General features: G+C 43.0%; 1 protein-coding gene across 1 annotated transcript in view; it reads left to right on the top strand.

Moving 5' to 3' along the window:
* Positions 1–12,901: 12,901 nt before the first annotated feature.
* The window catches only part of plxna3 (plexin A3), a gene marked incomplete at its 5' end in the record, with an annotated part of 55,827 nt that continues 51,816 nt past the window's right edge, over positions 12,902–16,912 (top strand). Inside the window, 1 exon segment of the mRNA XM_084333411.1 lies at positions 12,902–12,925. Coding sequence (XP_084189537.1) covers positions 12,902–12,925 — 24 coding nt within the window.

Below are 16,912 nucleotides of genomic sequence, written 5' to 3' on the forward strand. Positions count from 1 at the left end.
AGTGAGAGAGAAAATAAAGATATGATGTCAACGTATCCTTGTTTCCCAAAGCTGTTCCTAATCCAATTTCTTCCATCATGGTGTCAAGTGTGGGGATCTACCGAGGCACTTCTTCCTTGTGGTGAAAGCGAGAAGGAGGAGAGCAGGTGACCACACACCTGCTTATGAAGGTAAGCTGATGAGGGGTGTGGTCAGACTAATACTGGTATTAGAGGTACATTTGTGGTTTATTCAGTACGCGTGCACGTACGCGAGATAGTGCAGTAGTGATGCCAAGCTAAGCCACTAACGATACAGAACTGCTTTTATGTTTGAGTTGTAAGGTGAATATATATTTAACTTGGTTCTGATCTGAAAAGACCCCCTGGTCCAGTAGAATCATGTCTCCGCTATACAGAACGGTGTAGTTTTAAGTACAGTAAACTACCATTACTATATGACTGTATAATAGTTTGAGGTACAGTAAACTACATTTTGTCATTTAGCTGACGCTTTTATCCAAAGCGACTTACAAGTTTTGTACAACAAGACAGCAGGAAGGGTACAACTCTATCAGCTGAGTAACAATGTTCATCAACATTTGTAAGTCGCTTTGGATAAAAGTGTCAGCTAAATGACTAAATGTAAATGTAGTTTACTGTACCTCAAACTATTATACAGTCCTACTAGTAAACTATTAGTGAGGAGTGGAAGAGGCAGATTGCTGTAGATCCTTCAGAGTAAAAAATTAGGACTTTGCGGTTGTTATTTAAATAGTTTTTCTTTTATGGCTTTTGGTTTGGCAAATGTCTAATTTAAAACAGTTTTACCAGTAATACAAATATTTGTCATGACATACTGTCTGTATTCAGGCAAACAGTTGCTAGGGTAACTGGTTAAAGTGATACAGCAGATGGTTCTTAGTGGCCAGCTGTTTGATTATATTGATTCACTGACAATCACTGTGATAAATTAATGTGGCTTTTTAGTTTTTTACATGTGATGCTATGATGTTAAACATGTTCCATTGTTTGTAATAATACTGTTAATAAATATTTCAGAGAACTAGTAAGAAGAGGCTGGTCTGATTAAGCAGCAACTCAGAGGGAGTAGGTTACTAGTGATCATGTGGGAATGATTATCAATTATCACATTATAACATAACCTGGAGTATGTTATTGCTTTTATCAAATGTTTACAATGGTTTCAAACACTAAATAAAGACAAAAACGTATTTCTTGATATTTCGTAGCTAGTTTAAAAAGGAAGTGTGACTATGCAGAGTCTTCCTATCTCCAGTCAGAATGAGGTTGGGGTGACGACCCAGTTGTGTTTGTATTACAGAATATACATTCTGATCTTATTAAATCTTGCCCCTGACATATGTGCCCTATATTTCAAGAAAGAAATAAAATCGACCTGGACTAGTTTCCACAAGTTCCCAACACAGTAACACAGCAATACAACAGATGCAGGTATAACAGAGGTAAATCTTTATTTGGAAAAGTTATTACAATGTGTTAAAAACACAAGGCGATATGGGAATAGGACATTTCCTATTTTCTGACTGCTTACTGATGACCCTGGCCATAGCAGCCAGTGAGATGGTTTGGGCGGTACCACTGAGCAAGAGGAATGGGGGCGCCAAAATGGTGGCACACACAACAATAGTAAATTGCCACACACAATAACACCTAATGGCCACAGAGTTTACAGCCTTGTCCAGACTAAAACGATTTTGATCTGTTTCGTTTTCGTTTCGTTAAGGTTTCCGTAAAAACGGAAACGACTCGAGATAATAAGTGCATGCCACAAATTTACAAAATAAATGTCTTTCCTGTTTCTTTATTTTGAAAACCCCCGACCGGAAGTGTTATAGTGTCTGTTGCTAGCAGCTTGCCTTGTGTCGGCCGGTTCGCGTCTATATTAATCCCAGCCGAAGAGCGCTTCCGCATTTTGCCCTGATGGGCCCCGGTAACGCCCTCCAAATGCGCATTTTCTTTTCCCCCGCTCAGACGCCGAAATGGAATACATGTATATTATCGCGACGCGGACCAGATTCACTTGCAACGCCATAACGTTATTTCCCTGTACATTGCAACGTTAACACAACGCAGCTGTCAACTGTACTTTACATATTATCCAAACGAGGACCACATAACGCCATAACGTTATTTCGCTGTACTTTAACACAACGCAGCTGTCAACTGTACTTGCATAACGCCATAACGTTATTTCGCTGTACATTAACACAACGCAGCTGTCAACTGTACTTTTTTTTTTTTTTTTTTTTTTTCATTTTCCTCCGATTTTCTCCCATCCCAATGTCAGTCGTATGCCAATTCCCAATCTCCTTCCTGGTCGCTGTGCACTTACCCCCCACAGTCAGATCATCTGGGAGAGTGGAGGCTATCACGTGCTTCCTCCGACACACGTCCAGCCAATCAACCGCTTCTTTTCACCTGGCAGCGCGGATCCTCCCCGAGAGGGTGTAGCGTGTGGAAGGATCACACTATCCCACTCAGGTCCTATCCGCGCTTAGCAGGCGCCCCGACCGAACTGTAGGAGTCGCTGTTTACAACGACCCGGACCCACCCCGCCAGCTTCTCCCACCCTCTAATACAGCCAATTGTATTAGTGTGAACGGCCAGCCAAGCTGGTGACAACCCCGGAGCTGTGACAATCCAGCTCACAGCTCCGGGGTTAGTGACGAACGCAATCTCCGCTAAGCCACCTAACCGCCCTGTCAACTGTACTTTGTAACGTTATGTTATTTCGGGCATTCATAATGTTATTTCGCGCGACTGTACATTGTAGCCCAGCTGTCAACTGTACATTGTAACGTGCAACTGTACTTTGTAACGTTAACACAACGCAGCTGATTGATTGATTGGTTGAAACGTTTATTAACAGATTGCAGAATGGGTACAGTACAGTACAGCTCAAAACATACAATTACCAAAGTAAACAAACCCTGGTCACACAATACAGCAATTACAATTAAAACTCATAGTTACATGTTGCCTAGTCAATGTAGTCCTTGTATCAAGAAGTCAATCAACCAGTCTCCTTAATTTCTTATTGTTTCTGGTGGTGGAGACTATACCCTGTGGTTTACATTTGGATCACTGATTGGGCCTTTGCTGCATAATTAAAATAATTGAAGACACACATTACTTTGAAGGTGACTTTTTATTAATTCAGTACACTCACCAGAGGTCTGAACAGGGGAGACTGTTATAGCTAAATCAATTGTATAAATCTCAGATTAGCCTATTTTATAACCCCTCAACCTCAAACATTCCATTTGAACAACCTTTGAAATTCACATATTTGACATTCACATAGATGTACAGTATTTTCGCAATAAAACATACCCCATAATACGCCCATGAACAATAGAAACATGTACCGGATGGTCTCAGCCTTTCAGTTTAATGTTGCCATTACAACACCACAGCTGTTCCCTGTTTGGTAATGGTAAACACCTCAAATGCCCCACAAAGTCTGCTTTGTTCACCATCTACATACATCCGTTTCATCCACCATCATGTCTGACTGCAACACGGCTGTGGCATAATATCCATTCATGTCGATGGACGTACTGGTGAATAGCAGTAGCAGTGATCGCCTGCTGTGTCCATCGCGTATATATATACCGTATTAGCGCTTTAATATGGCGTGTTCTGTGATTAATGTGATTGACCAGCGTTAATGTGATTGACCAGCGTTGCGACCAGCGTTGCTAATATGAACCAAAGGCTTTAATATGGCGCATTCTGGCATCTGTGATTAACCGTGTTGAATGGGGGTCTGAACCAAGCGAGGACCTCATGCGCATGTGCGGCGAGCACCTGGGCGAAGGAAAAGGAAATGCGCATTGCTTACCGGCGAATGGGGAAGAATGCGGAAGCGCTCTTGCACTCTTCGGCTGGGATTAATATAGACGCGGCCGGCGTTGTGCTTTTCGAGCTAATGTAACGTCATTAGTTTCCAAAGGAGAGGAGAGAAAGACCGCAACTCACATGCAGCTCAAACTACCTAAATTAATTGATTGATGTTTAACTTGTCCCTGTGTGTGTCCAGTCATTTCGACTAGCAAACGTTGTATTTAACGTTACCTCAGGATACCACTGTCTATTGTATTTAGTTGGTTAGCTATTTAGCTAATGTGGATAGGATTTTGAATAGCATTGATTGATTGATTGATTGATTGAAAACTTTATTAACAGATTGCAGAATGGGTACAGTACAGTACAGCTCAATACATACAATTGTTAAGGGGATGCCGACCAGAGAAAGACTTTCGTTTTGTTTACATCAGGGTCCCCCATTTTCAATTCAACAAACTATCATTACACATGGGCAAAACAGAGTCCATTCTCTTCGGTTCAAATAACAAACAAGACCGACGGCTTCTCAGTTACAGTGGGTGACAATATTGTCACAAGGAAAGACGAAATTACCTAGGATGGGTTCCATCCTAGAGGCAAATCTTTCCTGTGACAAAATGTCATCCAATGTAATAAAAAAAGTCAACCAACGAACTAGATTCTTGTACCGGATCTCCTCTCTGGTAAACAAGAATACCCTGAAGACTCTGGCAGGAGCACTCATTCAAGGGTACTACGACTATGCGTGCACCTCATGGTACCAAAGCACCTCAAAGGCGCCTAAAACAAGATTACAAACATCACAAAACAAACTGGTCAGACTACTACTTGACCTTACCCCAAGAACCCACCTCACCCCTGCCCACTTTGACAACCTAGGATGGCTTAGAGTAGACGACAGAGTACAGCAACTTGCAATGGGCCTGGTCTACAAGATACACTATACGACTAAGGTACCCATGTACATGTCAAAATACTTCCCAAAGGTCAGTGAATACCACAACCACTACACCAGAGGAAGCTCAACAAATCATGTTAAACCCAGATTCGGCTCAAACAAGGGACTAAACACGTTTCGCAATTATGCCACATCAATGTGGAACGCCCTACCCAAAGCTGTAAAGGAATGTGAATCCCTACCCACATTCAAAACCGCTCTTAAAGAGCACCTACGGGAGGCTGCAATTCGAAACTGGCCACCGTAAATGCCCAAAACCCCCACCACCTCCTAATAGACAGTCTCCTCCCCACCGCATGTATATACTCTGTCAGGATCTAGGGGTAACAGTACTGTATATTTGAATACCGTTTATGTCACAAATGTATCAGTACTAAATACCTATATGTCCCTATGCCATAAATGTCATGTATGTTGTGTAAGTCATAAATGTCTATATGAATTGAAAATGGGGGACCCTGATGTAAACAAGACAAACGTCTTTCTCAAGTCTGCATCCCCTTAACAATTGTGTGTATTGAGCCGTACTGTATTGTACCCATTCTGCAATCTGTTAAATAAAGTTTTCATTCATTCATTCATTCATAACATATATGACACACACGACATACAGATAGACAGTACTGCTACATCTATACATTTATGACATACCAGATTTGCAAATACAGTACTGTTTGTGATACGAAAAGTGTCCAGAAAAGAGTGTATATACATTTGACGTAGAAACTACATTGGAGGAGGTTGGGTAGGTGGGGGGGGGACTGTACATTGGAGGTGGGGAGAGGGGGGGAGGGGGGGGGGGTTCGGTGGGGGACACTACACTGGCTGACTACAGCTTTATTTACTAATACTAATATTTGCTAATTATTTAGCTAATATTGATAGCATAGCTTGCTGGCTACAGCTCAACACCATGCCATGGGGATACTATTTACTAAATTATGGAGGCTTTTTAATCGTCAAGGTAAGAGCGGATTTGTCATGATCAACTGAAGGGGTATGCTATGGAACAGTATGCTTGGCTACTACTTGGGAAAAAGTACATTTAGCTGTAAAAGCCTGATCAAGCTCTGTAACACTGTTAACACTTTCTCTGCCATTCACGTCGTACGACGGGTTTCAAATTCATGCGAATTCTGCCAATAACGGTGTACGACATGTTTCAAGTTCATATTTCATATTTTCGTCATGGTATTCATATTTCACTCACGGAGCCTTGTCATATGCTGCGGGAGCCATCACAACTATGCAACGCTTCAATACTGCCACCTGGTGGCTGATCGGCGAGTTGCAACCGGAAGTGGATCTCTTGTGATACCGGTGCGTCTCCCTATTCCGTCCGGCCACTCGTTTATCGTCCCTGGACTCAAGACACACACCGTGGATATGAATCTTTGCCATAACTCAATAATCCACATGATTTGGGCGTATATTAGTATTATACAAACCGGAACTGGATTGCATCGATCCACATCACATAACTGGGATCTGTTTGCTCCACTCTCATTGCTCAACGCTACGAGGAAGCTGTCGTGAGTTTCAGCGTTTTTCTTTATCATTTTCGATACAAACTGCTCTGATCTATATATCACCCATACTACATAAATCATTTAACGTCAGTCACGGAATTGTAAACGACCCCCCCCCCCCCTCCGTTCACCCGCGGATGATCAGTCATAACGCTTAGGACCATGTACAGTTGAAATATTTAATATAATGTTGATCGGTATCAGATGGCATTTGATAATCTAATATATGCATTTATGTCTATATCTCACGTTCTAGGAAATACTGCAGAAAACGATAAAAACATATTTATACCGACGGTATTTTCGTATGAATGTGTGAATGAAAAAGTAAAACGTTCCTACATCCTGAACGATAGCTAATCGATGTTGAATGGGCCATAGTAATGTCAATTTAGCAATACAATTTAAAAGGTTATAGCCCTGCAAAGAAGGTGAACATCTCCATAGACTTACAGTACTGGCAGAGAATGGTTTAGGATGATCAAAGTGGTGGCAGAGAATGTGTTAAGGGAGATGTCAATCTGTTGTTGACGGTGGTTTGTGATGTTTGGCTGAGTTTGCACATGCGGGTAAGGGAGAGGTGGGCTATGCATCATCGGTTCAGGAGAAGACGCGTACCGCTTGTAAAGATGGTGACGCAGTGGGGGGCGTCTTCAGGCGTCTTCAAAATTGCGCACTCTGGGAGGTGGTATCAGAAATAGAATAGATAGAATAGAAATACTTTTATTATCCCGTGGGAAATTTGGCACTGCAAATCGCTCAACATTTAAACATTTAGACAGGACAGGTCACAAATTAGAATAATAACACAAATCAAATCAAGTTGCCTAGGATAAGAGTAGAGTAAAATAGAATAAAATGAAATGAAATAAAATATACAGAAATAAATACAGTAAAAATATACTGAGCATGGGGGAAGCAGTGTAAACAATTTGGTCAATATAATTATAATTTAAATCTAACTAAATGAAATATATAGTAACTCCCCTACATGTATCTGACCATTCCTTCATATCCTTCTCACTAACTCTCATGCTTAACCGAAAGGTCTTCACCCCAACTCAAACCGTCTCACTCAGACGCAACCTGCCCTCCCTATCCCCCTCCACCCTCTCCTCTGACATACTATCCACTCTACCTTTGAGTGACACCTTCTCTGCTCTCTCCACAGAGATGGCAACCTCCACCCTCCTCTCAGCCCTTGCAACCTCCTTCGACAAGCTCTGTCCCCTCGTTGAGAAACCTGCCCGCCGTTCCCCACCCAGTCCATGGCTGACAGATCCAGTGAGAGAACAAAGACAGGTCCTGAGAGCAGCTGAAAGGAAGTATAGAAAGTCACGCCTCACTGCTGACATCAACACATATCACAACCTCTTGTTAACATTCTCCAAAACCATTACTAATGCCAAAGCTTCTTTCTTTCACCATAGGATCGAGGCCTCTGCCAAGAATCTTAGCAAACTGCATGCTACCATGTCCTCCCTCCTCACTCCCCCCCCACCCCCCCCTCCCTCATCTTTCTCTGCCGAAGACTTTGCGATCTTCTTTGAGGAAAAAGTGGAGAACATCCGCAGCTCCTTCTCCCAACCCCCACCCATTCCAAATGCTGAATCGAGAACCTCATCCTTCACTCTGTCATCTTTCTCTCCCATTACAGAAGCCGAGACCCTGACACTGGTAACGTCGAACCGTCCGACTACATGCCAGCTGGACCGGCTACCTTCCCCACTCCTCCAGACCATAGCACCAGACATCCTCCCATTCCTAACTGCAACCATCAACTCCTCACTCAACTTGGGGGTGGTCCCCACCTCCCTAAAACAAGCCAGAGTCACGCCCCTCATAAAAAAAACATCCCTGAACCCTACCGTCATAGGCAACTACCGTCCTGTCTCTCTTCTCTCCTTCCTTTCTAAAACACTTGAACGTGCTGTATCCAACCAACTTACTGCTTATCTCTTACAGAATGACCTCCTAGACCCTAATCAGTCAGGCTTCAGGACTGGTCACTCCACAGAGACAGCCCTCATTGCGGTCACAGAGGCACTTCACTTAGCAAAAGCGAAAGGCCTCTCCTCTGTCCTGATTCTCCTAGATCTATCTGCAGCCTTCGACACAGTCAACCACCAGATCCTCCTCGCGGCCCTCGCAGGAATGGGAGTGGCTGGCTCTGCGCTGACATGGTTGTCATCATACCTCAATGACCGCTCCTACCAAGTGTCATGGAGAGGGACCCTGTCGGCCACCCGCCCCCTGCGGACGGGTGTCCCCCAGGGCTCGGTTTTAGGACCCCTTCTCTTCTCCCTCTACACTAAATCACTGGGTAACATTATCACGTCTCATGGCTTCTCCTACCACTGTTATGCCGACGATACTCAACTCTTCCTCTCCTTCCCTCCCTCAGATATCCACGTCTCTGAGCGGATCTCGGCCTGTCTGTCCGACATCTCCGCCTGGATGACGACCAACCACCTCAAACTGAACCTAAGCAAAACAGAATTGCTCCACCTGCCGGCCAAATCCTCCCCCCTGACCGACCTTTCCATCACAGTCGAGAATGCAGCTGTGACCGCGTCCCCGACCGCCAAGAACCTTGGTGTTGTCCTCGACGACCAGTTGAACTTCTCTGCTCACATCGCAGCGACAACCAGAACCTGCCGATTCCTCCTGAGCAACATCAGAAGGATCCGCCCCTTCCTGACAAAAGAAGCCACCCAACTCCTCGTCCAATCAACAGTCATCTCCCGCCTCGACTACTGCAACGCACTGCTCGCTGGCCTCCCGGCCACTGCCACTAAGCCTCTTCAACTCATTCAGAACGCAGCGGCCCGCCTGATCTCAAACCTACCGAAGTCGGCCCATGTCACCCCACCTCTTAGGGACCTGCACTGGCTCCCCATTGCTGCACGAATCCGCTTCAAGGCCCTCGACCTAGCATACCGTGCGGCAAAGGGAACTGCTCCCGCCTACCTCCGGTCAATGGTCTCTAACTACACACCCTCAAGACCCCTACGCTCTGCATCTTCTGGCCGCCTCAGACCTACTCCTATCCAAGCTCCGGGAGGGTCATCAAAGTATTCACAGTGTCACAAGGTGCAGTATGCTTCAGGTAGTGTATTGTCCTCCTTGGGTTCCTATAAGTCCTAGATCAATGTCTGGCAGCCGTCGCTGCCCCCTGTTGTGGAGCCTGCCACTATTGAGCTGCCGCTCTGTGCTCAGTGATGCAGTGAGGCACAGTGATGCATTATATAGTCTGATGGCTGTTGGAATGAAGGACTTCCTGTGCCGTTCAGTGCTGCATTTGGGTAGTGTGAGCCTAGCACTGAACATGCTCCTCCTGTCAGCCAAGTCTGTGTATAGTGGGTGGGTGGGGTTTTCCCTGATGGCCTGGAGCTTAGCAAGGCTCCTCCTCTCCGCCACCCTCGCTAGAGAGTCCAGCTCCACCCCAACCACGCTGCTGGCCTTCCTGACCAGCTTATCCAGCCTGGTTGTGTCCACTGCTCTCAGTCCGCTGCCCCAGTAGGTCACAGCGTACAAGAAGGCGCCCGCCACCACAGACTCATAGAACATCCTCAACATCCTTGTACAGACATTGAAGGATCTCAGCCTTCTGAGGAAGTAGAGTCGGCTCTGGCCCTTCTTGTATAGTGCCTCTGCATGTTTTGACCCGTTCAGTTTGTTGTCGATGTGCACACCGAGGTATTTGTACACCTCAACCATGACCACATCAACTCCCCTGATGGACTCCCATGATGGACATGGTTGAAAGTACCGTCTTCAGGCTGCCAGAACGCAGTTCCGTGTGGCAGAACGATGCAAACGATCAAATACTTTGCCTAAAATCGTTTTAGTCTGGACATAAAGGTTTGGGGTGTAGAACACCATCCACATAGTAGATACTACATTGATACTTATATGAGCCCCGGCCCTCTCTGACACAGACACACACAGGGCTAAACATGCACTCAATCAACTGCCTGTAATTAATCCCAAGCGGGAATCGAATCCATGACCACCTTGCTGTCAGGCAACAGTGTTAACCACTACACCACCATTTCGCCTTGTATATGTAACACCTTGTATGTGTGTATGAAGAGATCTTGGAGAAAATGCCCATGTACAAAATAGCGGCTCACTTGTAGACCTTTCCTTTTTTACCTAAAATATGTTTATGACAACATAAGTCAACATAAGTAAGGTATGTTTGATATGCTATTGCTCGATCTTGAGTCATGATCTAGTTTGAAAGGTGGAACAGAATTGTCTTCGATGGTACAGGCTTGGGCACCGCTGCCAGATGTTCGATAATTATCGTATTTGTACAATAAAAGCAGCTCGCTCGTTACAGGCAAATAAACAACCCGTTGAGAACAGGACTGAGGGGGTATAGAGGCTGCTAGAATGAGAACGGGACTGAAACAGAGAGGTAAAGAGGCTGTTTTATGTATCATAATTTTAGTGTGGTGTTTCATGATATTCCATTAGTGGCCACCAGGTGGGAGCAGAGTGACATGAATCAAAAGGTAGATTTGAGATGGGACTACATTGCACATACAAGGCTGCATTCAAAGTCAGGAAGAACACACACACACTGACACACACACATAAACCAGTTGACCTCCTTGCCTCACAGACGGAGATAAATGGAGATGGAGGGAGGTGTAGACGAGAGATGAAGGAGACGACAGAGACATGAAGGAGACAGAGACACGAAGGAGACAGAGACATGGAGGAGACAGACATGGAGAAGACAGACATGGAGGAGACAGAGACACAAAAGAGACAGAGACATGGAGGAGACAGACATGGAGAAGACAGACATGGAGGAGACAGACATGAAGGAGACAGAGAGATGGAGGAGACAGACATGAAGGAGACAGAGACATGAAGGAGACAGAGAGATGGAGGAGACGGAGAGATGAAGGAGACAGAGAGATGGAGGAGATAGAGAGATGAAGGAGACAGAGAGATGGAGGAGACAGAGAGATGGAGGAGACAGAGACATGGAGGAGACAGATATGAAGGAGACAGAGAGGTGAAGGAGACAGAGAGATGAAGGAGATAGAGAGACAACAAGATGGAGTGATGGAGAAAAAAGAGAGAGGGAGGAGAGAGACAAGAATGATGGAGAAAAGAGATGGAGAAGGGAGAGAGAGAGAAAGGCATGAAGAAAAAGAAAGACAGAAATGAGAATGATAGAGAAAGAGAGAGAGAGAGAGAGAGAGAGAACAGTGCGAGAGCAGATCTCAGGTCAGTCAGTAATAATCACACTTCTCCCACAAACTGAGACATCTAACAGTCAATCTGGCCTGTCGGGTCTTGGCAGGAACAGTATGGCAACCATTTGTCCCCACCGCCCACAGAGACGGAGACATGTCTCAAGTCCTACCTTACCAGACGCTCTGCAGGGGAGAGAGAGAGGCAGTCAAATCAAGTTAACTTTATTTACACCGCGTTTTAAACACAAAGCAAGTGCTTCACCAAACAGGAGGAAGACGTACACATAATCAGAAAGAAAAAAAATTTAAAGTACACACAATCAGAAAGAAAATATGTAAAGTACACACAAAATCTGGAAAAAAGACAAAGTACACACACAATCAGGAGAAAAGATCTAAAGTACACACAATCAAAAATCACAATTATTTTGGTTGGTGTTACTTGGCCAAGCTGCAACATCGGACCTTGTCATACTTTTCACCCAATAATATATTTATAAACCTTACCTAACCCTTACCTTAACCCTTACTTTAACCCTAACCTTAACCCTTAACCTTAACATCAGTGGAGAACTCACATCCCACCCAAACCTGAAAGAGAGATGTAAAAAATATATATATACTGTATATATTTTGTGATCATTGGTTTTTGAGGTGACAACCAGCTAGAGTGTATATAGAAATGAGGTGAACTGATGTATGAGAGAGGCTCTGACATGTGACAGGTCATAGTGAGGTGTATAAGGTCATGTGAATGAAAATAATGAATGAATCATTGCATTTTGACTTGAATGCCAAGGACCTCTTTATGATAGACACTCTGGGTTCTTTAACGTCAGGGAACCCTCTACTCTTTATGATAGACACCCTGGATTCTTTAACATCAAGGAACTCTACTCTTTATGACAAACATCCTGGGTTCTTTAACGTATGAATCTGAAAGATTTAACATGTCATCTGAAGGACAGCACTAGCAACTGTACCTGTCACAGCAACAGGGTCATGAGGACAGAGCGCTCCCTGCTGGACAACAACACTTGCTGATGATCCAACCATGAGCCCAGAGCCAGTGTGGTCACATGGGCAGTGAGAAGTCTGATCCTAGGTCAGTACTCCTATAGGCATTCTCAAACTTGACAACATAAACATTCGTAATGTGCCCCAGTTTCCTGTCGCTGTGTTGCAGTGTTAATACAATAGCTGACAGGAAATACATTTGGGTCCAGGCTGTTCCCTAGCAACACAATTCCATTGAAAAAGATCTATACTTAGAGGTTTGATGAATACGGTTCCCTGATCCAAGTTTGATCTGGCAGCGTAGTCATGACGATGGTTATCCCAGATCATGTGAGTTATGACTCAAACGCAACAGGAACAGGCAGTAATGGAATCTGCTGGAGGAAGTCGCTCACAGTGGCTATAGAATGTCGCACAGATGGTTGTTACCATAATTATCACATAACCAGTCGACCCGACATTTGGCCTGTTGCTTGGACCAGCTGCCATGCTGTTCTCCATGCTGGAACAGAAGTCTAACATCACCATCTACCAGCACCCTAAACAGCCTTTATTCACCCCATCGCCTTATTATTCTAAGCAGAATAGCAGCATAAGAGATGTTGTTTTTCTGTCTTGTAGTAGTAATAGTAGCAGTAATAGTAGTTATAGTAATAGTAATAGTAATAGTAGCAGTGATAGTAGTAGTAGTAGTAGTAGTAGTAGTAGTAGTAGTAGTAGTAGTAGTAGTAGTAGTAGTAGTAGTAGTAGTAGTAGTAGTAGTAGTAGTAGTAGTAGTAGTAGTAGTAGTAGTAGTAGTAGTAGTAGTAGTAGTAGTAGTAGTAGTAGTAGTAGTAATAGTAGTAGTAGTAGTAATAGTAATAGTAGTAGTAATCAAATCAAATCAAATGTACTTGTAAGGCCCGACAACACACGTTAATGTCCCCATGGGCCGGACACGTCTTCTTTAAACAAGTCAAGAAGAAACATCACAATAAATCAAGAACAAAACTAAAACACCATGAAATCCATAATAAAATGTAAAATAAATGAATGCAAGGTATCATGCCTTCTCGTATCATTGCTATGCCGATGATACTTGACTTTTCCTCTCCTTTCCTCCCTTAGATATCCACGTCTCTGAGCGGATCTTGGCCTGTCTGTCCGACAACTCCGCCTGGATGACAACCAACCACCTAAGCAAAACAGAATTGCTTCACCTACCGGCCAAATCCTCCCCCCTGACCGACCTTTCCATCACAGTGGAGAATGTAGCTGGGGCAGCGTCCCCGACCGCCAAGAACCTTGGTGTTTTCCTTGACGACCGGCTGAATTTCTCCGCTCACATCGCAGCGACAACCAGAACCTGCCGATTCCTCCTGAGCAATGTCAGAAGGCTCCGCCCCTTCCTGACAAAAGAAGCCACCCAACTCCTCGTCCAATCAACAGTCATCTCCCGCCTTGACTACTGCAACGCATTGCTTGCTGGCCTTCCGACCACTGCCACCAAGCCTCTTCAACTCATTCAGAATGCAGCCGCCCGCCTCATCTCAAACCTACCGAAGTCAGCCATGTTACCCCACTTCTTAGGGACCTGCACTAGCTCCCCATTTCCGGCTCCTGCCTACCTCCGGTCAATGGTCTCTAACTACACACCCTCAAGACTCCTACACTCTGCAATGCATCTTCTGGCCGCCACAGACCTACTCCTATCCGAGCTCCGGGAGGGTCAGAGAAGCCGCCTATTCTCGGTCCTTGCCCAAAACGTCCCACCACAGTTAGGACAGCCGAAACCCGTCCAATCTTTCGCCGTCGACTAAAGACACACTTCTTCAATCAATTTCTGAAATAAAAATAAATAAATAAACGAACCCTCTTACTGTCATGCACTCGTCCTAAAATACTAACCTACACTGTAGCACTCAACAGTTTGATGAAAAAAATGTACTCAGCTGATAGAGTTGTACCCTTCTTGCTGACTTGTCGTATAAAACTTGGAAGTCGCTTTGGATAAAAGCGTCAGCTAAATGACAAAATATAAATGATGTAGTAGTAGTAATAATAGTAGTATAGATACAGTTCCATGGTTTAGCCATGTTGCTACATTATATAACCTGTATATAACCTGTGTTACCTGTATATAACTTGAATATAACCTGTATATAACCTCTATCTTTATTTATCAAGTACATTTTACATAAACCCTCCAGTTAGGACTAATTAGGAGCAGTGGCCTGGCCAGTCCAGTGCCAAGGGACCAACTCCTGCTGCAACTTATGTACAGTATAGTGTTTTCATGGTGTGGGAGGAAACAGTAGTACCTGGAGGAAACCCACGCAAACACAGGGGGACCATGCAAACTCCACACAAAAAATCTTTCCACCAGGGTTCAAACCCAGGACCTTCTTGCTGTGAGGCAACAGTGCTAACCCCTGATCCATATATATATATGTAAGGGATAATGTATAGCTACGAGGTCATTGTCACAAAATAATTGACCGACACGGAGTTTAGAACACCGAGGCGGCTCGCCGAGGTGTTCTAAACGTAGTGAAGGTCAATTATTTTGCGACAATGACCGAGTATAGCTATACATTATCCCGCTTATTACATGGCTAACTTATACTAACAATATACCTAATTCATTTTACACCATCGACAAGACAAGATCAAATGCAGACGCAGTTGTTCTGTGGCTCTGTCAGCCCAAATAAAGTTATTATTATTATCGCCGCTGATGCAGTGTGTGTCAGTGGGCTTGATTACTCCAGCTGCGAACAGCGGTCATTATTGCTCGGCAGCGGTCCGTTATCGAGTAATAACAGACCGCTGCTAGGGGAAACTGAGTGCTATTGACCAATCACAATCAAGCATTTCGGCGAATGTTAAAACGCCATGTAATAAATATATATAACCTGTATAACCAGTATATAATCCAGTATAACCTGTATACCCAGTACATAACTTGTATTTATAAAACGGATAGCTCAAATCAAGCAATCTGATTGGTTATTGTATAATGAGCGTATACCCACAGCTATGACTCTAATTCCTTTTCACAAATCGGTATCACTCCGCGCCTGAGAAAAAAAAACGTTGTTAGCGTAATCTGAATCAGACGGATAAAGCAATGATTTTATCCAGATTATTTGGGGCGACAGTGGCTCGGGAGGTAGAGCAGTCGTCTGGTAATCCAGAGGTTCCCGGTTCAATTCCCGCTCCTCCTGGGCAGCATGTCGAAGTGTTGTTGAGCACGACACTTAACCCCTCTCGAGGAGCAGGTTGGCACCTTGCATGGTTGCCTCCGGCATCGATGTGTGAATGTGTGAGTGAATGGGTAAAATGTGAGGAAGAAATTGTAAAGTGCTTTGGATAAAAGCGCTATATAAATGCACCATTTACCATTTATTTTATAATTGCCACTTCCAGTTTATTAATCTAGCTACTAAGTGTGGAGACTGATAAATTACAGATAAAGGAATATAGCAGGACGACCAGTTGGTAAATAGTTGGCATATCTGCCCGTTGGTATGAAATGAAAAGCGAACCTGTGATAAAAAAAGAATTATAATTCCGGCTAGTAGTTACTTAGTGTGTATGTTGCATAGCAACCTTGCAGTGCAGCATACATAATAATAATAATAATAATAATAATAATAATAATAATAATAATAATAATAATAATAATAATAATAATAATAATAATAATAATAATAATAATAATAATAATAATAATAATAATAATAATAATAATAATAATAATAATAATAATAATAATAATAATAATAATAATAATAATAATAATAATTATTATTATTATTATTATAATAATAATAATATAATAATAATAATAATAATAATAATAATAATAATAATAATAATAATAATAATAATAATAATAATAATAATAATAATAATAATAATAATAATAATAATAATAATAATAATAATAATAATAATAATAATAATAATAATAATAATAATAATAATAATAATAATAATAATAATAATAATAATAATAATAATAATAATAATGTTTGATTATTTACTAACTAACTAAACTAGAAGTGTTGAAGTGTGTCTTAGCCTACTTGGTAACCGTTTTATAAAAGCAATAGCTCACTTCAGGAAGTGGCATATGGTTATTATATCACAGCTAAGGGTCTCCACTTTGTGTCGGGCCGAACTACTGCTGTGATATAATAACCATATACCACAGCCTGTCGTGAGCAGTTGCTTAAATAACCTGTATAACCTTTAGTTTAGTTAGTAACTACTCTGTTATCAAAGTTTAGTTTTTAACTAGTCACTTCCTAGTCGTTGTTTTATCAATGTTTA

The sequence above is a fragment of the Notolepis coatsorum genome (genome assembly GCF_963971535.1).
Source record: "Notolepis coatsorum genome assembly, chromosome: 17".
NCBI classification, from domain to species: domain Eukaryota; kingdom Metazoa; phylum Chordata; class Actinopteri; order Aulopiformes; family Paralepididae; genus Notolepis; species Notolepis coatsorum.